Source organism: Actinia tenebrosa, unplaced genomic scaffold (genome assembly GCF_029948245.1).
Source record: "Actinia tenebrosa isolate PJP-AT-01 unplaced genomic scaffold, QUT_ActTen_1.0 PGA_scaffold5__44_contigs__length_20552954, whole genome shotgun sequence".
Taxonomy (NCBI): Eukaryota; Metazoa; Cnidaria; class Anthozoa; order Actiniaria; family Actiniidae; genus Actinia; species Actinia tenebrosa.
The window spans coordinates 8,587,838-8,613,322 of record NW_028292582.1 but is presented as its reverse complement, the minus strand read 5'-3'; the positions used below and the strand labels follow the sequence as shown (position 1 = coordinate 8,613,322).

The 25,485-nt window shown below is 37.1% G+C and overlaps 3 protein-coding genes and 1 long non-coding RNA gene across 9 annotated transcripts in view; 3 read left to right on the top strand and 1 right to left on the bottom strand.

The window, feature by feature from the left end:
* Positions 1-19,816, top strand: part of LOC116303888 (uncharacterized) — a 52,481-nt gene extending 32,665 nt beyond the window's left edge. For all 6 annotated transcript variants that reach the window (XM_089037870.1, XM_089037875.1, XM_089037872.1 and 3 more), the window contains 16 exons: positions 160-283; positions 934-1,115; positions 1,195-1,300; positions 1,379-1,563; positions 1,812-1,935; positions 2,112-2,293; positions 2,373-2,478; positions 2,556-2,731; positions 3,036-3,183; positions 3,537-3,718; positions 4,523-4,667; positions 5,529-5,621; positions 6,443-6,661; positions 11,907-12,089; positions 12,275-12,421; positions 19,082-19,816. In XM_089037870.1, the coding sequence (XP_088893996.1) occupies positions 160-283; positions 934-1,115; positions 1,195-1,300; positions 1,379-1,563; positions 1,812-1,935; positions 2,112-2,293; positions 2,373-2,478; positions 2,556-2,731; positions 3,036-3,183; positions 3,537-3,718; positions 4,523-4,667; positions 5,529-5,621; positions 6,443-6,661; positions 11,907-12,089; positions 12,275-12,421; positions 19,082-19,354 (2,575 nt within the window). In that variant the 3' untranslated portion in view covers positions 19,355-19,816. The remainder of the gene's footprint in view (positions 1-159; positions 284-933; positions 1,116-1,194; positions 1,301-1,378; positions 1,564-1,811; positions 1,936-2,111; positions 2,294-2,372; positions 2,479-2,555; positions 2,732-3,035; positions 3,184-3,536; positions 3,719-4,522; positions 4,668-5,528; positions 5,622-6,442; positions 6,662-11,906; positions 12,090-12,274; positions 12,422-19,081) is intronic.
* On the bottom strand, positions 14,370-19,176 carry LOC148906470 (uncharacterized). Its single transcript, XR_016121330.1, has 4 exons — positions 19,053-19,176; positions 18,079-18,152; positions 17,717-17,748; positions 14,370-15,491 (listed from the first exon to the last, which is right to left on the bottom strand). It is a non-coding gene; the product is annotated as an uncharacterized LOC148906470 (long non-coding RNA).
* A 4,178-nt stretch (positions 19,817-23,994) lies between the features above and the next one.
* The window catches only part of LOC148906468 (uncharacterized), a 2,236-nt gene continuing 745 nt past the window's right edge, over positions 23,995-25,485 (top strand). The window contains exon 1 of the mRNA XM_089037876.1: positions 23,995-25,485. This exon is cut by the window's right edge and continues 745 nt beyond it. Coding sequence (XP_088894002.1) covers positions 23,995-24,951 — 957 coding nt within the window. The 3' untranslated portion in view covers positions 24,952-25,485.
* The window catches only part of LOC148906469 (uncharacterized), a 1,252-nt gene continuing 745 nt past the window's right edge, over positions 24,979-25,485 (top strand). Inside the window, exon 1 of the mRNA XM_089037877.1 lies at positions 24,979-25,485. This exon is cut by the window's right edge and continues 745 nt beyond it. Coding sequence (XP_088894003.1) covers positions 24,979-25,485 — 507 coding nt within the window.

Sequence of the window (25,485 nt, the reverse complement as noted above, 5' to 3'; positions counted from 1 at the left end):
TTATCTATCTTGAATATAAAGAAAACAATATGAGGTATGACAAGCAGAAGATGTTTATACCCAGGCTAGAACAAAATGCACTATGCTTGAATCCATTTTTTGTTATGGATATAGTGATGTTCGTCAAATGATTTAATCCATGACACCGTTGTATTTCAGTGTTCTTTTGAGTCCATCTGATCATGATAAGTTTTTCGAAGAAAAATTGAAGGAGGTCGAGTGTGAAGTGACGAACTTTGAACCACGTTTGAGGAAAAAGAATGTTGACGCTGCAGAAATAAAGGTAAAAAAGCCCAAACAATTGATGATACATAACTTTTAAACTAAGAGTCTTAAAAGGAAGCCCATTTGACAGGAATATTTCAGTAGGAGAAAAACCGGTGTACCCAGAGCAAAACCCTTAAGGTGCCGACACACAGTGTAACACTGCATGCAACATTTCACATAACAGGACGGTTGCAGCTTGTGTCTACCCCAAATATGTTGTACGCGACGTTGCATGCAACAAATCTGAAGTTGAATCGCACTCTACTCTTGCAACATTGCGCGCAATAAATTCAATTATGTGATCCTAGCTGGAACATTACCTGCAACATTTTAAAATTTCCAGCCAATCAGCTTGCACCAAATTTATACCGGCTGACCAAATATCTTAAAATAGAAGGATGACACAAGCGACGGTACATGATTTTGTTGTGATGTGTGTCACCCTGATTCAAATTTGTTGCTTCCAATGTTGCTCCATCTGTGAGCACCTTTATGGAAAGGTGTAGAACAGCACACGAAACAATCAATTATCACTTATAGCATCCAGGAGGCGCGAACCCTAAGGAGCGGACCCAGCATTAAGGGGTGTAGTATACCTTCACCTCAATCCAGGCCATCTCTGTCTCCCTTTCAAAATTCTTGACCATATGTTTGTTTTGTTGGCAGGACTTGCATTGTGAGCGAGATGACTTCAAGACAAAGGTGTACGGTGTTGTAAGTCTTGGTCATGCGATGATAGAAGACAAACAGATGGACAAGAAGAAAGAGAAAAACTACCAACAGAGAATCGATGCCGTTGATCGAAAAATGAAGATGTTGATGAGCTGGCCAATCAGGAAGCTGAGCGGGTAAGTACTGGTTTTTCTTCTGCTTGTCGTGATTAATAACAGATATTTGAAACTCACTAACATTATTTCATTTCCATAGCAACAAGGACTATGACAAGTACTTTGAAGACAAGTTGAAGAAAGTCGAGACAAGTGTAGCTGACATCGAACCTCGTATCAGGAAATCGGCCAACAAAGAGAATAAGGTACAAATAGTTTCCTAATCTGGAAATGATGGAAAACGATGTTACTTTTTCCTAAATGTTTGTGTTTATTGATGACAGGAGTTGCTGAAGGAGCGTGAAGACGTTGATGTGCAGGTATATGGCACTGTCAGCCTTGGTTGTGCTATGATGGAAGATGTGCTGTTCATCAGCAGCAAGAAAGAGGAAGAATTCCAACAGAGAATGGAAAAACTAGAACAGAAGATGAAAATATTGATGATGTGGCCCATTAAGGGAAGCAAAAGGTATTGGAATTGTGGGTACTCAATTAGGTATTTTCTGGGTTCAAGAACAGGAAGGATTGTTATCTATCTTGAATATAAAGAACACAGTATAAGACATGACGAGCAGAAGATTTTTGTACCCAGGCTAGACCAAAATGCACTATGCTTGAATCCATTTTTTGTTACGGATATAGTGATATATCTTATTATAGAAACAGTGTTGATCATGTTTGGCAAATGATTTAATCCATGACACCGTTGTATTTCAGTGTTCTTTTGAGTCCATCTGATCATGATAAGTTTTTCGATGAAAAATTGAAGGAGGTCGAGTCTGAAGTGACGAACTTTGAGCCACGTTTGAGGAAAAAGAATCTTGACACTGCAGAAATAAAGGTAATAACAGCCCAAACAGCAGAATAAACGGATTTTTAAGGATGCCCATTTCCTGGAATATTTTGAAGGATGAAGTCTTGTGTACTCGGAGCAAACCCATCTTGGGAAGGGAGAGAACAACACATGAAACAATTCCTTTGGAAAAAACTCTTGACTTTATGTTTACATTCTTCCAGGACTTGTGTTCTGAGCGAGATGACCTCGAGACAAAGGTGTACGGTGTTGTAAGTCTCGGTCATGCAATGATAGAAGACAAACTGATCAACAAGAACAAAGAAAAACACTACCAACAGAGAATCGATGCCATTGATCGAAAAATGAAGATGTTGATGAGCTGGCCAATCAGGAAGCTGAGCGGGTAAGTGCTGTTTCTGCTTAGGCTTCTCGTGATTAATAACAGATATTTAATACTCACTAATATTATTCATTTTCCATAGCAATGAGGACTATGACAAGTACTTTGATGACAAGTTGAAGAAAGTCGAGAGAAGTGTAGCTGACATCGAACCTCGTATCAGATATTCAGCCAACGAAGAGGACAAGGTACAAATAGTTTCCTAATCTGGAAGTGATGGAAAATGATGTTACTTTTTCTAAATGTATGTGTTTATTGATGACAGGAGTTGGTGAAGGAGTGTGAAGACATTGATGTGCAGATATATGGCACTGTCAGCCTTGGTCGTGCTATGATGGAAGATGCGCTGTTCAGTAGCAAGAAACAGCAGGAATTCAAGGAAAGAATGGAAGAGTTAGAGTACAAAATGAAGATAATGTGGCAGCTTGGAGGCGCGAGCAGGTACAATTTTGTGTTTAAGATTTGTTAGTTCTTTCTCATGTTTAAAATATTTCGATTATCTTCTCTACACGAAACTGTACATGCTAAATTCTAATTCTGTATAAATTGGTCATGACCCGACAAAGATCAGCCCAGAGGGTTATTTCAGGGTATCGTATATTTTTAGGTATAATTTAGAGTTTAGGTAGAGTTTAAGTAGACTTTGTGTTCTCTCGTGTTCTCCTGCCATAGAGATGCCTGTTTCTTTGCAGCCTTCAATTTGGTTTCAACCATGATACTAAAAGAGGAACTTGTTTACTTGTAGGAAACCCAAGTCAGAACGCTGTATTGGGTTTGATGACAATCTAAGACAAATTGAAATGATTGTTTGTGAGTTCGAAGAGCGTGCCAAGGTGAAAGACCGTGAGAGTGTTGATCTGAGATCAGCCAAGGAAAGCCTCGATGAACTCAAGGTGAGATGTGATGGCAAAGAGCGTGATCAGATCAAACTAGATGTCTTTGGGTTGCTCAACGAAGGACAAAAAGTGGTGGCGTTTTTTTATTTGTATGGAATTTTTTTGTTGGATTGATGTTATAATGGAACCCATACTTTGCCCTATTTGTAAAGGAAAGGATTCCTACTACTAGGGCGTGTTCCTACCCGATTGCTCAGAGTTGTATTTGCAGAAGTTATTTGTTATATGGTTAATATTCCCGGGTTGATGTATATAGTACATCTTGCTATTTCCCCCCTGCTGTACCATGTTTTAATTAATGCAAAGAAAGCTAGGAAAAATAAACTTTTGTGGATTTTTTCCCACATCAGTTGTTAGTGCTTGAGCGAGATCAGATCGAACTCGATGTGTTTGGGTTGCTCAACGAAGGACAAAAAGTCATTGAAGAAGAAGACTTTGATCAGCTGGACAAGGACTACTATCAAGGAAGAATGGACAGATTAGAAGAGAGGGTTCATGTCCTCAGAGAATGGTTGCAGAAAGAACTTCAGAGGTAACTATTAGTAAGAGCTTGTTACGTGAAGTTAGCATCACAATCATCACTAAATGTTGCAATCATAATGATATTGATCACTGCTATTATCAGCAGCAGCAACACTATCACCATCACTAAAGTTATCACCACTATCAACATCATCATCACTATCAACATCATCATCACTACCTTTCATTGACATCATCATCATTACCCACGATTATCATCATCATCATCACTAAAATCATCATCACCCAACACTGTCTACATCATCATCACTCACCACTCTTTACCATCATCTTCATCACCATCTTCATTATCCACCTTTATCATTTTATCATCATCAACATCACCATCATCATCATTACCCACCATTATCATCATCATCACCGCTAAAATCATCATCGCACACCACTGTCTTCATCATCATAACACACCACTGTCTTCATCATCATTATCACACACCACTGTCTTCATCGTCATCATCATCATTACACACCACTGTCTTCAACATAATCATTATCATCACCCACCACTGTCTTCATTATCATCATCATCACAGGCCACTGTCTTCAACATCATCATTATCATCACCCACCACTGTCTTCATTATTATCATCATCACAGGCCACTGTCTTCGACATTATCATTATAATCACCCACCACTGTCTTCATTATCATCATCATCACAGGCCACTTCATTATCATCACCCACCATTTAGACAAACCCAGGAAGACATGCATAAAAAAGTATGCCTAAATAAGAAAGACATTTCAATCTATCATGTTAACCAATCAGTGATCCATATTTTGTCATTCCAGGCTGTTCAACATCTATATCATACTGATCAAGCAACATCTTGAAAGACTTCATGACTGGCTGATTCGTGCGGAAGCCAGGATAGACCTCGAGGATGACATTGCACCCACAAGAGATGGCGTGTCAAAGCAGCACAATGACCATCTGGTAAGGACATACTCTTGCCATACCATAACTTACTCTAACTCTAGCCCTCTTACCATGGACACTTGTGCATCTAGCAAACAAGAAAGAAAGACGCCATTAAGAACTGCATACAAATACTGAGAAACGTAAGAATAAGCAGTGTTTGTATGGAGTCATTGCTTTTGCTTATGCTTATGCTTGCGTCACTAGTGAAAACCAGGCTTAAACGTTGACAAACACGACACTTTCAAACGAAAAATGCTGCAATTGTCTCAAACTAGCACAACGTATAATGAGGAGTTGCAAAGGGAACCCTCTCAAGCTCAAATTATCCTGGAAGACTTCTTTATTATTTATGAAATTATAAAGTACAAATTTGTTTTGATTTTATGTTAGCCTTGTACCCAAGATAATTCTTAGAGGGGTCTATTGTTAGTCCAACAGTTAGTTAGTCTATTGTAGCAAAGCAGTCAGGCTGTTGGACCTAAAGGAATTGCTACCATTGCTTAAGATTTGCGTTCTGCTAGCACGCATCTTGTCTGCATGTGAATGAGATGCCAAGAAATATATCCAGTTGTCAGTAGTGTACTCCAGTTTCCAGTTCTCTGTTGCTCAGGGTTAGCCTCAAGTTTTTACAGAATATTCACGTGTTGCAGTGAAGGTCCGTGGAATTTCAAAGTGTTCGTATTGTTGAAGTTGTACATTCTTTACTTTACCGTTGATATTAGTGAATGTTTAGACACTGATACAAGGCTAACCCTGAGTAAATGTGGCTGTAATCAAGGAACACAGCAGTATTTGAGTAACACGAAGACAGCCTATTAAATGGGTGTTGACCTGTGCTTTGAAAATAGTTCTGAGTTTGTTGTTGTGTTTTCATAGGAATTCCATAAGGAAGTGGGTGCGTACTCTACGATTAACATGATACTAGACATTGATATAGATGATCCTGTGATAGACGATAGATTGAGGGAGGTAAGAGACATTATTCAAGGCTAGAAAAGTACTTCAGTGGACCAATTCAACGATAGGGCAGCCATTTTCAGGGGGCCAAACAAAACAAAGATGACAGAAAGTATATAGAGTTTCGTGTGTTTGTCTTTCTTTTATGGGTAAAGGTGATCGATATGCCGTCTTAATTCATCTTTTGTTGTATTCTCTTGTCAAGAGCTGTTCATATCGATCGGCGCTATTACTGTCCCCTGGACGGCCCATAATGCCTTGCGATCTAAGTTGGCCGTCGTATCGTCTAAGTAGTGCATTATATGCATTCTATCAATAAGGAAACTTAAGAGGTTTGAGTTGTTGAGAGCCAACACATTACCATACGGATCCTCGTAAATCAATTTTTTATTTAATGCCATTTTTCTTATTTTGCTTGCTATGAGCTGAAAATTTCCCTGGGGTTCAGAGATTTTAAAACAACAAACAACAAAAACAAACAAACAAACAGCAAATGCCGAAGGGAAAATAAATAACCTCTGGACCCCAGGGTAATGGAAACTACTCTTTCTATTGATATCTTTAGTACATTCTTTCTTTATTACTGTCTGTAATTTTGACACAACTTTGTAAAGCACGCGGGAATTGGCAGAACATGAGAGAAGTGTTAGGAGACACTTCTCCAGTGTTCTTCCCATCCCTGCATGCTTTATAACTGCACACAAGGGCGCATGCGTACTGTGTGCTCTCACAAAGCATGCTCTCCCAACCAATCCGAATGCGAAATTTATAACAATTATGAGATATTTTGAAAGAAATTAAATTTAACATGTAATTAACTTCCATTTACATAGGACATTAAGAATACGAGTGAAAGATGGGCCGCTGTATGGAACTGGAGTGAGGAAAGAAAGAAACGCTTGGCGGATGTCATTAACGACTGGGATAACTTCCGCGAACAGGAAAGGCGATTGTTTGATTGGCTGTGTGATAAGGAGGATGCGATGAGACTGATCGAGACTACAGATATCTCAGATGCCAAAGAAGTGGAATCCCATGAAAATCTACTACAGGTATGGGCTTTGAAAGAATAAACCTATTTTTAAAAACGTTGTCATTGTCAAAGGTGATAGGCGATAGTTTATTCCAACATGAAAAATATTTTCATTTTCACACCTTTGGAAAAAATATGCATGATTTATGAGGGATAAATAATTGATCACTTCTGGCCATTTTCAGGCAAAAAGCATGGACTATAGCCCATGGTTTTGATGGATGTTTGGCAATTTTCACACCTTTTGAGAAAATGTGCATAATCTATGAAGGATGCAAAATAGGTCATTTTTGGCTATTTTCAGGCAAAAAGTATGGACTATAGCCCATGGTTTTGATCGATTTTAGGCCATTTTCACACCTTTTGAAAAAATATGCATAATTTATGAGGGATGCAAAATAGGTCATTTTTGGCCATTTTCAGGCAAAAAGCATGGACTATAGCCCATGGTTTTGATGGATTTTAGGCCATTTTCACACCTTTTGAAAAAATATGCATAATTTATAAGGGACTCAAAATAGGTCATTTTTGGCCATTTTCAGGCAAAAAGCTTGGACTATAGCCCATGGTTTTGATGGATTATGGGCCATTTTCACACCTTTTGAACAAATATGCATAATTTATAAGGAACTCAAAATAGGTCATTTTTGGCTATTTTCAGGCAAAAAGCATGGACTATAGCCCATGGTTTTGATGGATTTTGGGCCATTTTTACACCTTTTGAAAAAATATGCATAACTTATGAGGAATGGAAAATAGGTCATTTTTGGCCATTTTCAAGCAAAAAGCATGGACTATAGCCCATGGTTTTGGTCAATTTTGGGCCATTTTCACACCTTTTGAAAAAATATGCATAATTTATAAGGAACTCAAAATAGGTCATTTTTGGCTATTTTCAGGCAAAAAGCATGGACTATAGCCCGTGGTTTTGATCGATTTTGGGCCATTTTTGCACCTTTTGAAAAAATATGCATAATTTTTTATGGATGCAAAATAGGTCATTTTTGGCCATTTTCAGGCAAAAAGCTTGGACTATAGCCCATGGTTTTGATGGATTATGGGCCATTTTCACACCTTTTGAAAAAATATGCATAATTTATAAGGGATGCAAAATAGGTCATTTTTGGCCATTTTCAGGCAAAAAGCATGGACTATAGCCCATGGTTTTGATGTATTATGGGCCATTTTCACTCCTTTTGAAAAAATATGCATAATTTATGAGGGATGCAAAATAGGTTATTTTTGGCCATTTTCAGGCAAAAAGCATGGACTATAGCCCATGGTTTTGATGGATTTTAGGCCATTTTTACACCTTTTGAAAAAATATGCATAATTTATAAGGAACTCAAAATAGGTCATTTTTGGCCTTTTTCAGGCAAAAAGCATGGACTATAGCCCATGGTTTTGATTGATTTTAGGCCATTTTCACACCTTTTGAAAAAATATGTATAATTTATGAGGGACTCAAAATAGGTCATTTTTGGCCATTTTCAGGCAAAAAGCATGGACTATAGCCCATGGTTTTGATGGATTTTTGGCCATTTTCACACCTTTTGAAAGAATATGCATAATTTATGAAGGATGCAAAATAGGTCATTTTTGGCCATTTTCAGGCAAAAAGCATGGACTATAGCCCATGGTTTTGATGGATTTTGGGCCATTTTCACACCTTTTGAAAAAATATGCATAATTTATGAGGGATACAAAATAGGTCATTTTTGGCCATTTTCAGGCAAAAAGCATGGACTATAGCCAATGGTTTTGATGGATTTTGGGCCATTTTCACACCTTTTGAAAAAATATGCATAATTTATAAGGAACTCAAAAAAGGTCATTTTTGGCCATTTTCAGGCAAAAAGCATGGACTATAGCCCATGGTATAGAAAAAATATGCATAATCTATGAAGGATGCAAAATAGGTCATTTTTGGCTATTTTCAGGCAAAAAGCATGGACTATAGCCCATGGTTTTGATGGTTTTGGGCCATTTTCACTCCTTTTGAGAAAATATGCATAATTTATAAGGGACTCAAAATAGGTCATTTTTGGCCATTTTCAGGCAAAAAGCATGGACTATAGCCCATTCACTGCGTTGCTCGAAGCAACGAACGAATGGTCAGTTAATATAGACAAGGGACTACTTAACGGAGTAATCTTCAGTAATGATGAAAAGGTAAATTATACACCGTGAAAAGATGAAAAAACTTACTGACGTTTCGGACGCTAGTCCTTCGTCGGAGTAAAAGAGAAAGAAGTGGTAGAAAGGAGTGTATATATGATAGAATAAGACAAAAGAAACCAATGAGAGCAAGGTAGGCAAGGAAACAAAAACAAACAATCAAAAGACAAAAGAAAAGGTTAGTTGAAAATAAAGCGTTCATTAATCCCGTTGGGACTAAGAGTGCCCAATAGGTGAATAAGCCGCATTTCTTTGGTCTTGCGACAATCATTGTTGCCGTTAAGCAAAGAAAGACCGAAAACAATGAAGTCAGAAAGAGAATGGTTAGCTAGATTAAAATGGCGGGAAACTGGTTTGGTGGGATCGTTATTGCGAATATCATAAAGATGATTGCAAATGCGATCACCAAGACGGCGGCCAGTCTCGCCCACATACAAAAGATTGCAGCGGGTACATTTAATACAATATACAACATTAGAAGTGGTACAAACAAAATGGTCAGTGATTTTAACAGTTGATTTAGGACCGACAACAGAAGTGTGAGAGACTATGTGAGGACAAGTATAACAACGTTTACGAGAACAGCGAAAAGTACCAGGTTCTTTGTTAGAGGGAAGAACTCCCTTGACCAAGAAAGAACGGAGATTACGATCACGTTTATAGTTAGTAATCTTCATAGACCTCCAAAAAGCCTTCGACACCATAGATCATGAAATTCTTTTGTCCAAACTATCGAATTATGGTGTAGATGAAGGCTCACTCAAGTGGTTCCGTTCTTATTTACTGACGAGGTCTCAGCTGTGCAGTGTTAACGGAAGTCTGTCTGAGCCTTGTACTGTGAGCTGCGGTGTACCACAAGGCAGTAATTTAGGCCCACTTTTATTTCTCCTGTATATTAATGACTTACCAAATTGTTTGGCGCAAGCCATAACAAGAATGTTTGCTGATGATACCAGCATCAGCGTTCATGGTAAAAATGTAGGAGACTTGGAACCAAGCATCAACACTGAACTCACTAATATACATCAGTGGTTGTTAGCAAATAAGCTAAGCTTGAATGTAGCGAAAACGGAATTTATGATTATTGGGTCCCGCCAAAAGTTCACAGCGCAATGCGATTCCACTATTAATATTGCGATTAATGGAGCTAGCGTTAAACAAGTTGATCACACCAAATCTTTGGGTGTCACTATCGATAAAAACCTTAATTGGTCAGAACATGTTAACAACATTTCGAAGAAAATCTCTTCAAGTATAGGGGCTCTAAAACGTGTTCGCCCATTTATTTCGACCGATAGTGCCATCCAAATCTACGAAGCCTTAATTCTACCCAAACTGGACTATTGTAGTGCAGTTTGGGATGGATTAAGTGATAAACTATGTGTTCAACTACAAAAGCGTCAAAATCGAGCGGCTAGAGTTATCACAAGATCTAACTATGACATAAGATCTAGCCATCTCCTTGACCAATTAAACTGGGATACACTTGCAGTTCGTCGTAAAAAACAAAAAGCCCTACTAATGTTTAAGACGATGCAGGGACGTACACCAGTTTACTTACAAAACCTTTTCTCCGACTACCATACTAAATACAACCTTCGAAATCATGATCATAAACTGTCAATACCTAAGCCACACACTGAATATCTAAAACGATCATTCAGCTATAGTGGGGCAAAATTGTGGAATGACCTACCGTTAAATATAAAAGAGGTCAAGTCAGTACGAAAATTTAAAACGGAAATTGATAGTTTGTACAGTAAGAAAAGTTGTAACTAAGGGCTCCACGGCAAACATGTAAAACAGTAACTAGCTTTTTAATCGTAAATCTTTACTTTTAAATATTTTTAGGCAATCGACTGATGTTTTTACCGTGGCAAAATAAAGAAGCTTCCTTCCTTCCTTTCTTCCCATGGTTTTGATGGATTTTGGGCCATTTTTACACCTTTTGAAAAAATATGCATAATCTATGAAGGATGCAAAATAGGTCATTTTTGGCTATTTTCAGGCAAAAAGCATGGACTATAGCCCATGGTTTTGATGGATTTTGGGCCATTTTCACACCTTTTGAAAAGATATGTATGATTTATGAGGGACTCAAAATAGGTCATTTTTGGCCATTTTCAGGCAAAAGGCATGGACTATAGCCCATGGTTTTGATCGATTTTGGGCCATTTTCACACCTTTTGAAAAAATATGCATAATTTATGAGGGATGCAAAATAGGTCATTTTTGGCCATTTTCAGGCAAAAAGCATGGACTATAGCCCATGGTTTTGATGGATTTTAGGCCATTTTCACACCTTTTGAAAAAATATGCATAATTTATAAGGAACTCAAAATAGGTCATTTTTGGCTATTTTCAGGCAAAAAGCATGGACTATAGCCCATGGTTTTGATGGATTTTGGGCCATTTTTACACCTTTTGAAAAAATATGCATAACTTATGAGGAATGGAAAATAGGTCATTTTTGGCCATTTTCAAGCAAAAAGCATGGACTATAGCCCATGGTTTTGATGGATTTTGGGCCATTTTTACACCTTTTGAAAAAATATGCATAACTTATGAGGAATGGAAAATAGGTCATTTTTGGCCATTTTCAAGCAAAAAGCATGGACTATAGCCCATGGTTTTGGTCAATTTTGGGCCATTTTCACACCTTTTGAAAAAATATGCATAATTTATAAGGAACTCAAAAAAGGTCATTTTTGGCCATTTTCAGGCAAAAAGCATGGACTATAGCCCGTGGTTTTGATCGATTTTGGGCCATTTTCACACCTTTTGAAAAAATATGCATAATTTTTTATGGATGCAAAATAGGTCATTTTTGGCTATTTTCAGGCAAAAAGCATGGACTATAGCCAATGGTTTTGATGGATTTTGGGCCATTTTCACACCTTTTGAGAAAATGCGAATACTAAATGGTGGGTGCAAATAGGCCATTTTTTTGCCATTTTCAGGCAAAAAGCATGGACTATAGCCTAAGACTAAAGCAAGGGATATGGACTATAGTTTTATATATCAGCAACGTTGCGTGCAACAAATTGCATCATGAGTCTGTAGCTTTATTTTATCATGTATTTTAGAGCATCATCCAAGAGATGGAGTCACAAGAGGAGCGCCTACACGTTTTCCAAGAATCTGGAGAAATTTTGATCGCTAATGCGCAGTACCACAACCAGATGGCCAAACCGATACGAGATGAGATAAATGACTTTGAAGAGTGTTGGAAAGCAACATTGAACAGAGCGCAACATCGTCGATCAGAGGTAAGACGATGAGGATAATATCAGATACCTATTTCTTGTACAATATACATGGGATAAGGAGGGTATTTAGAATACAGAGGGTGGGGGATAACGACTTTCCCCAATGATACCATGGCAATAAATATGATAAATCTGACTAGCCATTAATTATTGAACGAGTTTTTAATACATTCTTTTACCTTCAGTTGAAAGATTCAAGAGAGAAGTTTTTGGAAATGGCCGAGTTGAAGAAAGAGATCAAAGAATGGCTGAATGAAGCTGAGAAGTTGTTGTCTAGAGCCAATGATGAGAGAGACGAAACAGAAGAAGAAAACTACTTGGACAAAATACGGGTAAGTGACTGTTTTCTATGGTTTTCTAGGAATTAGGACACATCTGCGCTAATGCGCTGTGAAAAACATTGTTTACCGTGTCACCAAAAACACATCAAGAGCTTCATCTTCACACTAGCTTTTTCATAGTGCTTGTCCAAACTAAACTCTATAAACACAGATACCATCAGGAATCTCCACTAGCTACCCTGAGGTAGCTATTTTTTTCTACAAGAGGAATCAGTGATTGTCCACCATTGATTTAAGGAATGGTCATTATTATTGGTGCCCATCTTATTGGGCTATTCCATCTTATTGGGCTATTCATCATCTTATTGGGCTATTCATCATCTTATTGGGCTATTCATCATCTTATTGGGCTATTCATCATCTTATTGGGCTATTCATCATCTTATTGGGCTATTCATCATTTTATTGGGCTATTCATCATCTTATTGGGCTATTCACCATCTTATTGGGCTATTCAACATCTTATTGGGCTATTCATCATCTTATTGGGCTATTCATCATCATCTTATTGGGCTATTCATCATCTTATTGGGCTATTCATCATCTTATTGGGCTATTCATCATCTTATTGGGCTATTCATCATCTTATTGGGCTATTCATCATCTTATTGGGCTATTCATCATCTTATTGGGCTATTCATCATCTTATTGGGCTATTCATCATCTTATTGGGCTATTCACCATCTTATTGGGCTATTCATCATCTTATTGGGCTATTCATCATCTTATTGGGCTATTCATCATCTTATTGGGCTATTCATCATCTTATTGGGCTATTCATCATCTTATTGGGCTATTCATCATCTTATTGGGCTATCCACCATCTTTGGGTTTCCTTGGATTGCTCAAAACACAAAGAAACGAAAACAAATCAAAAACAAAACACCAGCATTAGGAAAAACACATTTATTGTACAGAAAGTAATATTTCTAGGCCCATAGATTATGCATTACTTGACATACTTGCTTGTCCATTGCTTAGTAAGCTTATAAACTTGTATAATTTATGTAATTTAGTTACATTATTATACATATATTCTTCTTTTTTTTCTTATTTCTTCATGATTTGTTCTTAATCATGAGAATAAAGGAAATTATTATTATCACTATTATTATATAGTTAGTTATGAGCAATTATCTAAAACTAAAACGTTTGACAACTAGTCTAGACAAGGGTTCTCGTAACAACAAAACAATTTTTTTCCCCAATCTGTTTTGCCCAGTTTTAAGAAATTAATTATAAGATTGATGGCTAGTGATTTGTTTTCAAAATCTACGAGAACCCTGCACTAGTTTGAAACATTCTCCTATATCTAATACTATTATCATTTATTATTTGTACACCAGAAAAATTGAACACCCTTGATACCACCCATGAGGTCCTTAATACCTGTCTCGATCGGGATCACCACCTTATCGTGGTGAGGCAGTTTGCGTGTCCCAGTGACCCCTAGAGCTATGCCGGCGGGAGTCATGTACTCCTGTTAGGGTCACCCATGCCGGACAGGTCAAAGGGTAGGGGCCAGACGAAGAGTGATCCCACAAGGCCCTATCAGTGCTAACCAAAGTTGCCCTACCAGGCTGGGAATCATCGTCAGACAGTGCCAAAAATTACCGATTAACCTGAAAGAGTCTAACCTTGTTGCCATTTATCAGTGGGCTGTTCTCTTGCTGAATGTTGTGTGTAAGTTTACCAGGTGATGGCTCTTTGCAGATTTTATGGGAGTGCGCTGATGACATAAATGACAGTCACTGTGAAGGTTAGTGTGAGTAGCAGTATAAATAATCATACCTTACTATTCATGGGTGTGCACAACAGTGATAAGTTTACAGTTTACCTACAGCAGCAAAACTATATCAACTAAAGAAAAAACAAATGGAAAACATTTAATACCAAGAGTTCAGCACTGGGGGGGGGGGGGGGGGGGGGGACCATAGGCAGGAATTTCCTAAAGGGACCAAAATTCAGAAGTCCATTTCGTTCGAGCCCCTAAAACAACTAACTAAAAATAAAAAAAGCATAAAGAATGGCATGGTGAAAATATAAATTATCATATAAATTCTAAAATGCCACAAAATGGAAAAAGGTCATTACCTAAAATTTACAGTTGCACCACAACCTGAGAATAAACCTTAAGATCATATTGTAAAATCAAAAATATCTTACTTAAAGTGTTCTGCTATAAACATTGTTCTATTTCATTATTCAATGAACCTTACTCACGTGACAGACATGTCATCTGGAACGATAAATTTCTTTACACATAGCCTCTCATTCACCCATGTGATGAATATATTAATACCTAATTCAATATATTATAGACCCAGTCCCTTAGCAGACTCTGAATACATTAATACCTAATTGAATAAACTATAGACCCAGTCCCTTAGCAGACTCTGAATACATTAATACTTGAATGAACTATAGACCCAGTCCCTTAGCAGTCTCTGAAAACATTAATACTTAATTGAATAAATTATAGACCCATTCCATCAGCAGCCTTGCATTTACCCATGTGATGAATATATTAATACTTAATTGAATAAATAAGACCTAGTCCCTCAGCAGTCTCTGAATACATTAATTGAATACATTATAGATCACGTCACTCTGATATATAAATCACTGTTGTGCAGTAAAACCTATGGGTAGTGGGGTGTGGTTATTTAGTAATTCTCCTACTTGCAATAATCCTCACAGTACAAAGGCTGCCTTGTCACCAAGGTACTCTCATGGGTCTGTAGGGAGTTCAGAGTCTGATATACTTATCACCAGTGTTTGCCATCAGAGGAGTCACCTGGTATGGTTTCATAAGATGGCTGTTGTCAGGACAGTAATTTACTGCTGTGGTCCTGGTAAGCGGTGGGTAGCAACAATCTGTGCTGGTGGGACCTCGAGGAGGTGGTGGTGCTGGTGAGACCTCGAGGAGGTATTGGTGCTGGCGAGACCTCAAGGAGGTATTGGAGCTGGCGAGACCTCGAGGTGGTATTGATGATGGGGGACCTTAGGGTGGTATTTGTCAAAAAGGGCGTGGAGAGGGTAGAGATGAAAGTCATTACACCTAGTTATGAAAAAAGTCTAAGTGTCAAATTACCTTACCAAAAACTGCTAATTAAATTTTTTACAAGTCCAGAAAATTCAAAGTTAAAATTTTTCTAAGTCAAATTGCCCTATTTCACTATGACATCACCAAATCCAATAGAAAATTCAACAAAATTTGCTACTAGCGAAACAGTTTAATCTAAAATGGCCTGGTTTTCAGATAACATATATGCGTTAACATGTACTAAAAAATATTCTGAGCGTTTGCTGGCTTTTCTACTTCTCCTTGTGGATTGATACGGGTTTTTAAACAATTTTCGTTGAATTTCCGTTGCATTGATCCCCTCCGACGACCATGATCCTTTGCGTTCAAACACTAGATTGTTTTGATGTGACGTCATAGTGAAATAGGGTAATTACCTTATCAAAAACTACTAGAGTACAAACACTAAAAGTTTGCAACACTTTGCACTATTTAGTCGTTAATAGTGCTAATTAAAAAATAGAAAACAATAGGATTAGCATAATTTAGCAGTATGTAGTGGTATTTATGTTGCACACTTATAGTGTTTGTACTCTAATTAAATTTTTTACAAGTCCAGAAAAGTTAAAAAAGATTCTAAGCCAAAAAATCTAGGTATGAAAAAAGGCTAAGGCCCAGTTCATACGTCGAACTTTTCATGCTTCGAACCAATTTTTAAGATTTAAGATCATTCGACCATAACATTGAGTGTGAACCAATCATTAAAGACCCATTGCCACTTACCGTGATGCACCGCGATCACAGATGAATTTCGTGGTCCATGAAATGCAAAGATCATATATTGAATAACGTCATATTAAATCCTTTTCAGACATAGCACTAAGGCACAATAATTATTCTTTTACATTATTTTACGGCTTTAGGGACTATTTAAGAGTTTATTCAAAATGTTGGAATTGTTTTTTCAGTGGTGACACGATTCAAAATGTAAACAAATTGTGATGCATCACGGTAAGTGGCAATAGGTCTTTAAGATCGACTGAAGCGGTTGGGAAATACCACTTCAGAGCTACTCTGATTGAATTTTTCATGAACCAAACCTAATGCATATATTATATTTAATCCCAAAATGGGGGGGGGGGAGCAGGTTTATCATGAGCTGTGCATGCAAACATCATCATGGCTTCCTGTGTTATATGAGAGGCTCGGCAGCTGGTTCTGGATCCTGGGAAACCAAAATGGCGTCCGATGATACAGTTAATGTCATTAACGTTGTCCACCAAAAAAAGACATTTACACATTTACACATTTAGACTAAAAGAAATATCAGGTGTTTCCTCAAAGGTTCTGGCATAAAACAAATTCTGAAATACCATTCTCCATCTTAAATCCTCACTAAATGGTCAGGGCATTCTGGATTTTTGATTCACAAGTTGAATTTTACATTTAAAGTTCAGGCTGACGCACACGAGGCAAAGAATACATAATGAAACACGTGATATATCTTTTAGTCTAAACGTGTAAATGTCTTTTTTCGGTGGACAACGTTAATGACATTGATTGTATGCGTGATTCGTGTTTTGCAACCATGAAATATGTTTGTATTTCTTGTGAAATAAGTGTTCATGTTTTGAAAGCAATGAAGAACAGCCTGGTTGGGTTGCAGGAAGAAGTATGGGATGGCCGAGCGGGGGACTGCGGCACTGCGGAAGAGTCAGATTTCTATATTACTGTATGTTAACCGCTGTCCTAAATGCTTGACTTGGAAAAATCTAATTTGGTATGACGTCTGATACAAAAGTAGATATTTGACGATCTTTGGTCGATCTTCAACGTGTTAGGTTCAGTTCATGAAAAGTTTGACGTATGAAACGGGCCTAAGTGTCAATTCTGAAACCTTACAAAAAAAATCATAATACATTTTTTACAAGTCCAGAAAATTCAAAGTCAAAAATTTTCTAAGTCAAAACAACTAGAGTGACCACAGTAAATCTGTGAAACTTTAATAATACTAAATAGAACAATTTCATGCAAATTCCATTGTTTTCTATTGTTTAATTAGCACTATTTTGTACTATTTAGTAATTAGTGTTTCACGGACTAACTGTTTGCACTCTAGGTATGAAAAAAGGTTAAGTGTCAATTCTGCAACCTTACCAAAAAACCATAATTAAATTTTTTACAAGTCCAGAAAATTCAAAGTTAAAAAGTCAAAACAAATAGGTATGAAAAAGGCTAAGTTTCAAATCATGCGACCTTACCAAAAAATCCTGAGTCCAATGCTTGCCTTTTCCTGAAAAAGATATCCACAAAATTAATAAGTACCCCTCCCCCTATTGAGGTTTATTTGCACCTCTCCATATTGAGGTTAATCCCCACCTCACCCTATTGAGGTTTATTTGCACCTCACCCTATTGAGGTTTATTCCCCACCTCACCCTATTGAGGTTTATTTGCACCTCACCCTATTGAGGTTTATCCACACCTCACCCTATTGAGGTTTATTTGTACCTCTCCCTATTGAGGTTTATTCACACCTCACCCTATTGAGGTTTATTTGCACCTCACCCTATTGAGGTTTATCCCCACCTCACCCTATTGAGGTTCATCCCCATCCCTCTCACCTTTCTCCAAAGTCCATTGCTTGTCTTTTTGTTAGGCCTCAGGCATAATTCAAAGGTAGAGTGTAACCATATATCTGTGAAACAGTAATAACTAAATAAAATAAATATGTCTTTACTGCTATTTAGTTTTTGTGTTATTTCATGGTTATAAAAAGGTTTGCAATCTTTTGTAAAATAACAAAAAATACTTTGTAATCATTATGTAATGCAATGATAGTTCATTTTAATGTGTCCAATCATAATTCAATCTTTCCTTTTTCCCCAAAAAAAATCCATTTTGGTCCTTTTTCAGTTCAATACATAGAGAAAATTTTACTTCAAGAAATATCTCTCAGCCAAAGGAAGGCTTTTGTGAGTCGTGTGTTACTGTCATGTTAGCATGCAGGAAAATATAACACTGAATACCAAAATGGCCCAGACAAATTCATTGGAGTCAAATCACTCTCCTCTTATTAACCCAATTGCTGTAGGCTAAGATGCTATCCTATTTTCACAATTTTTTGGACTTGGGAGAAATTCTCTTAGATAATTTGAAACATTAAAGTTTATAATCAATGAAATCCTTCATCAACAATAAATTATAAAAAGAATGCAGTGGTGTGAAATCACCAATAACTTATTTCCATTCTTGTTTATATGAGTGTGCAAACAAAAACACAATGAAACGACGCAACAGACAACACAAAGAAACTGAAACAAAAACACGAAGAAACAAAAAAAAACAAATAAATACAAATAAAACACAAACAAGGAAAATCTAAAACAAAAGCACAATCAAATAAATACAAGCAAACTATAAAGAAACAAAACAAGGAAAAACAAATCAACACAAATAAGTAAATATACAAACACAAACAAACAGAAAGGCCAAAATGACAAGGACAAACAACAACACAAAGAAAAGACAAACAAACAATTAAAATCTAGCTACAAAAAAGAGGAGAAAGCATCAACCAAAAACTAAAAAAACTAACCATAATATTCATTCTTTGTTACATCACAGGTTAAATGCAAAGAACGTGATGTCAAGCAACGCTACATGGACCAGATCAACACTTTGACTAAGCAGCTACACCCAGCCATTGAAGAAGACTCTGCACATGACATCAACTATGTTGTTAAAACTCTCAATCGACGATGGCAAGACACAAGTGATAAACTGGACCAGTGTAGAGACCTTGAAAGACCTTCATTCCATGAGGATTGTTGGTTGGTGACGTACATCAAAAATAGTTTGACTGTAAACAAAAGAGCCAGAGAAGTGCACTTCAAATAACCTGCTTTGAAAACCTCTTGGTTTACTGGTCAAACATGTAAAGCACTCAAGTGAGGCACCAAGGTACTTTCAAAGGGTTATTCAAATTTGAACCTTGCAGCCTCAATTGAATGCTTTGTATTTGACCAGTAAACCCATGTATGGAAAATGATGAATAGTCTTTTTATATAATTGTTTTGTCTTTAAACAACAAAGGTGGATGTAAAGACGCCTTAACTTGTGATGAAAAAAAAAATGATGAACATAAAATGAAACTGAAAATAAAATGTATGTGAAAATAATAAGTCTCAAGGAAAGTATTAATTCCTTTACATTAACAACTCCAAAATATAATCTCTATAAGAATCTTTGGGACTTTGCACCATCACATGATGGCAACAATATAATCATTTTTCCCAGGGAACTGAATTATTTCTCGTGTAAATTAGATTAAACCAGATTCTATTGTTCCTCCTGTAATAACTGGTGATGGTGTAAAGCCTATATAACCTATATACCCCTTGCACTGAGTCCCAAGAGGAATGGTTATGGGAGACAAAACAATTTGGTTTTTTTTGCATAAGAAAAGACGACCTATCGTTCTGTCCCCAAAACAATTCCTCTAGGAAAGCCTTCCTGGGATTTTTTCCCCAGAGGGAGTGGGCATATTAGAGGCTAAGGCCTAAGGCAAACGTCGAACTTTCCATGCACCGAACTCATTAAAAACAACAGATATCAGGTGATAATGAGGCGGCATTCTTTGATGTAATTATGTTCGGTGCATGGAAAGTTCGATGTTTGCCCTAGGACTAAGAGCTTAATAAATTTTCCTGATTTTTGGGGAGGGGGTCTGAAAAAAATTCCTCCGTGGGGATAAGGGGAGTATGGATAATTTCTGGGACTACACATTCCTACAATATCATTACATCATTTTATATTTTAAAGCAGACTTACCCAGAATCATCACATTGTGCTGCATAAACTAAAAAAGAAGAAAGGACAATTTAGAATCTGGAAAAAAAGTTCATTTTATTACAATACACTCAACAAAATTACTCAATTCTGTTTGGACAATAGGAGTACAATTAAATCCCAAATTGTACTCTGTAGAGTCCCAATTAAGTTGCTCAATTTTGTTGAGTGTATTATAAACAAAAAAACACCCAATGTAGTGGCAGTAGTAGTAGTATAGGTAATAACGAGGTAATAACACAGTTTATAGAGTTCAATTTGGGATTATAAATTTCCACGTGTATTTTTGGAAGAGTTGAAATTCAGCTCTTTGAAAAACACACGAGTGGAAATTATCCCAAATTGTTACAAATTATTACTTATCAATAACATACATTAAAAACAAATTACAAAAGACTAAAGAAAGAGACGTAAATATTTGAAATATTCAACGCATAAGCTTAGTATTTTTTATGAAATCCGTTCGCAACCAACTATGTTCAAAGCGATTTTCGTTTCGAATACATGCAATTTAAAGACTTTTTTACCTATTTTAAACGAAAAATTGGCTATATCTTTATTATGAAAAGTTTTTTTTACTGTTTAGTAAATCTGAAGCACTAGGAATGAAGACATTTGGATTGGCTGACTGCAGCAAACTGGAGTTGTAACACTTATATTGAAAAAAATTATACCTACTGTAACAGCTGTTGAAAGTGTTCAGAAAGCTTTGCGGCTCTGCTTGGGATCTTTTAGACCAAAATATTGTGTAAGCACTTACCATATCGTGTTTAATGGTCTTGCTCATAGTCTTTTTCGTTTCACTTTTCGTTTTTGTTTTACTTCGGCAAAGAATCGCTCGAGTATTTCATTTCCCTCAATTCATGTCATACTTTGTTTTCTTCTCACTATTTCTTCCATATATTCAGCAATAACGATGTACTTTTACTTGTGCTTTCTTTTTTGAACTGTTTTTTTAGTTGTTTGACAGTAAAATCCGTAAAATCTTTGCTTACTTTTACCCCAAGATAAAATGGCCGCCACCTTCTCCCTCGATTTTCTTTAAATTTCCCTCACATTTTTCGTCAAAAAAATCTGTCATGTCATTGGCTAAAATCATTTCCTATTGTTTATTATCCAATCAAAAGCGAGATTTCCGTTTGTTGTTTGCATTGCATAAATTACACTTGCACTATAAGCCTTTTCATAGTTTAAGAATCGATTCCACTGCCCATGCGATTTTATCCCGAATTTCTCACCTTTCTTTGTCTAAACCTTCTTTTGTTCTTAATTAAACAAAAGAAGGTGAGAAATTCGGGATAAAATCGCATGCGCAGTGGAATCGATCCTTAAACTATGAAAAGGCTTATTACGTTTTAACAACACTGCTCTAAGCCAATTAGAATTGAGTAATTTTTTCATGTATGTTGTCGTTATTATATTGCAGTTTATTAAACATCTGGATGCAATACAAAGTCACTCATAAAGCGCGTAAACGTAACCTATGAGTGTTCAACTATTTGAATTGTTATTTACAATTATTAGAATTATTATAATAATAACAATAACAATAACAATGATCGCCTTTACATCATCAGAAAGTTAATAAATATTGCATTAGATCATCATATTACATTTTCTGCTGCAGGAACAAAGAATGGAAGAGTCGTACATCCCGAGTTAATGCAGCATTAATAGTCTTGTTAAAGGTGATTAGTATATGTAATAGGACTCCATGCTGTCCAATTAAGAAATAATTGGACGAGTCTAATTATTTCTTGATTGGGGAGCATGAAATCCTATTACCTATTAATTATATAGCTGCCTAATCAATCCCATATCGACAAGACCTGTCCAATTAAGAAAATAATCGGACAGTTACCTATATGGGATTAATGAGAAGCTGTATAATTACAGATATAATATCCTCTTTTTTTAAATTTTTTGTCATTTGTCACATTTTGTATTCAATTCAAGTAGCCAATTGTAAATTACCTGTACGTAGCGAGATTTACGATTGTATTTCAGGGAAAAACTCAAAGTTTTCATTATTATAAAGATACAAAAACATTCTCAAAAGCTTATATAAGTAGTGATTTCAAATGAGTCAAGTTTGTTAACCTGTCGATTAGTTCTCTTGCCATTTTTTTTCTGATAAATGTCCACTTTTATAGAAATAATTGACAACATAGGGTTAAAAAAAACACCAATGTATAATTTAAAAAAATAATGAATATAACCATTAGATCAACATAATTTATCTTCTGTCGTAGAAACAAATCTGGGGATAATCCTGATTTGATGAAATTTTAATCCTTTTGTGTTTGTTTGTTTGTTTTGTTTGCGTGTGTCTTCAATTCAAGTAGTCAGTTGTAAATTACCTATTTGTAGTGAGATCCTGCGGGGGGGGGGGGGGGGGGGGGGAGGGGGACTCCCATATGTTGAAGGGCGGGGATGCTCGTATCTTTTAGGGGGAAAACCAAGGATCTGGTATCTTTTAGGGTGTCTTAAGATTTTTGGGTCATTTTAATCCAAGCTGGTATCTTTTAGGCTATTTTTTAAAGATAATAAGATATTACCTAACAATAGCACAATGACAACTTTAATTGGCTTTAATCGTATAAGTCCAACTATTAACGTGTAATTTCAGCTGATATCTTTTAGGGGTAAAAATCTTTTGCTGCCACGCCCACCTTTGTAAGACTTGAGTATCTTTTAGGGGTCATTTTGGAAATTTCCGATGAGCATCCCCACCCGTTGCCACCCAGAGTCCCCCACCCAGGAGTGAGATTTACAACTGTAAATGTAAAACAAAATATGAAATAAAGTTTCCATTATTATAAAATTAAATAAATAATAAACCAAATCCAATTGAGCAACCAGCCCATAATAAACACAACCCCGGACCAAATTAGAGAAAACAAGGAAACCCATAACTTTGTTTTAGATTGGGGGCAAGGTAGTCGCAAGTGGGCTTAATCAGATACATGGGATGATAGGTTACCAGAGGCAGTCGAATGTGAGAGTGCTGAAACCCCTGGGTGTCCATTCACAGAAGCTGATTGCATGTGAGGTGTATGTGTCACCTGTAAGATGCCTTTAGCTTAGGGTTTCTAGTTTCAGGATCTGGTCACTTAGAACGTTTACGTTTTACTTTTTTACGTTCACGTTAACAAATGATAATAACTTGCACCACATTGCCTCCAGTAATAGGTCTTCACTTCCATCTGGTGGTCACTCACTTGCAAGAGGTGGTCACCTATAGAATGTCCTCACTTCCATCTGGTGGTCACTCACCTGCAAGAGGTGGTCACCCATAGAATGTCCTCACTTCCATCTGGTGGTCACTCACCTGCAAGAGGTGGTCACCCATAGAATGCCCTCACAAAAACTCAAGATTTTAAAATGTTAAAAAATTACATATCTGAAATCATAATTATTTTAACTTTCAGCTATTGTTGCTATTATTGCTATTGCTGACAATACGTTCAAGCTTTTCAGTGGCTGATCCAGGGGGGGTTCGAAGGGTTCCACGGAACCCCCCTTGAAGGTTTGATCTTTTAGGTAATAGAAATATGTCTTATATTCTTGGTTTTCACTCACGTGACTAACTGCTTGACGACGGTTGCTATCCGCCATGTTGGTGTCGCATATATATAAACAAAGCGTATCGAACCACGTCATTTCACGGGTGTATAGCAACTTTTGTCATGGTTCACTGTATTATTGTAGGCTGTTCAAGTAATAGCAGAAAAGATACGGCTATAGGATTCTTCAGGATACCTTCTGTTGTTGATAAACAAGGAGAAGAAGCTGAAGAACTGAGCAGAGAGAGACGAGAAAGATGGATTATGGCGATAAGTCGCGACGACATACAATGGAAGAATGTTCTGAAAAACGAGAGAGTTTGTGGAAGGCATTTCGAGTCAGGAAGGCCGGCAGCAGCGTGGGATAGATTCAACAACGACTGGGTGCCTACCTTGAATCTTGGTAAAACTAAATATCGCCAAGTAAATAATGAAGCCGTGGAAGCGAGAGCTGCCCGATCAAAGGAAAGACGAAAGAGGTCTCTTGAACAGCTCGAGTATGAGGCTGCTGTTAAACGCCAACAATTAGATGCTAGTGGATTGCCCCTCGAAAATATCGACTTTGCAGAGGGTCCATCTACTGAAGAAGCTGTAGAAGAAGAAGGCCAAGCTTTAAATCTGTGTTCGAGCTGTGATCATGATGATTCCATGTCCTGCTCTGTAAGTCAAACCAACTCATGCCGCGTCCATAGCGTCTTCGTCCAGACTGAAAACGAAAACTGCCAGACTACATCTTCTATGTCTCAAACTGAGGAGTTCGAGTATATGTTTTCGGTAAATGGATATCAGCCTCCAACTAAAGATTATTTTAACACAGACGATAAAGTTCGGTTTTATACTGGATTGCCTTCCACTGAAATTCTGTTGACTATCTTTGACCACGTTTCTACAAGCATCACTCGGCGTAGTCAAACTCTTAGCAAATTTCAGGAATTTGTCATGGTTCTGATAAAGCTTAGACTTAATATACCGTTTCAAGAACTGGCATACCGTTTCCAAGTATCTCTACCAACAGTATCCAGGATTTTTTCTTTGTGGTTGATTGTAATGGATTCTCGTTTGTCGCCACTCATTTGCTAGCCAGACAGAAATCAGCTATGGGAAACTATGCCAATGTGTTTCCAGCAAGCGTTTGGCAAAAAAGTGACTGTGGTCATAGACTGCTTTGAAGTTTTTATTGATCGACCAACTAATCTTCTAGCCCGGGCACAAACTTTTTCGTCTTATAAACACCACAACACAATAAAAGTATTGATTGGGATTACCCCACAAGGAACCATTTCCTATATATCACAAGCTTGGGGAGGTAGAACCTCAGACAAATATTTGACTGAAAATTGTGGATTACTGGACAAACTAGTGCCTGGTGACATGATAATGGCAGACAGGGGGTTCACAATAGCAGAAAGTGTTGGCCTCAAGCAAGCAAAGCTGGTTATTCCAGCATTCACTAAAGGCAAGACCCAACTGGACCCAGTTGATGTTGAAAAGACGAGGGGCATCGCCAGTGTAAGAATCCATGTGGAAAGGGTCATTGGTCTGCTACGCCGTAAGTACACTATTTTACAGTGTACACTTCCTACTGACTTCCTCATATGCAACGAGAGTGGACCA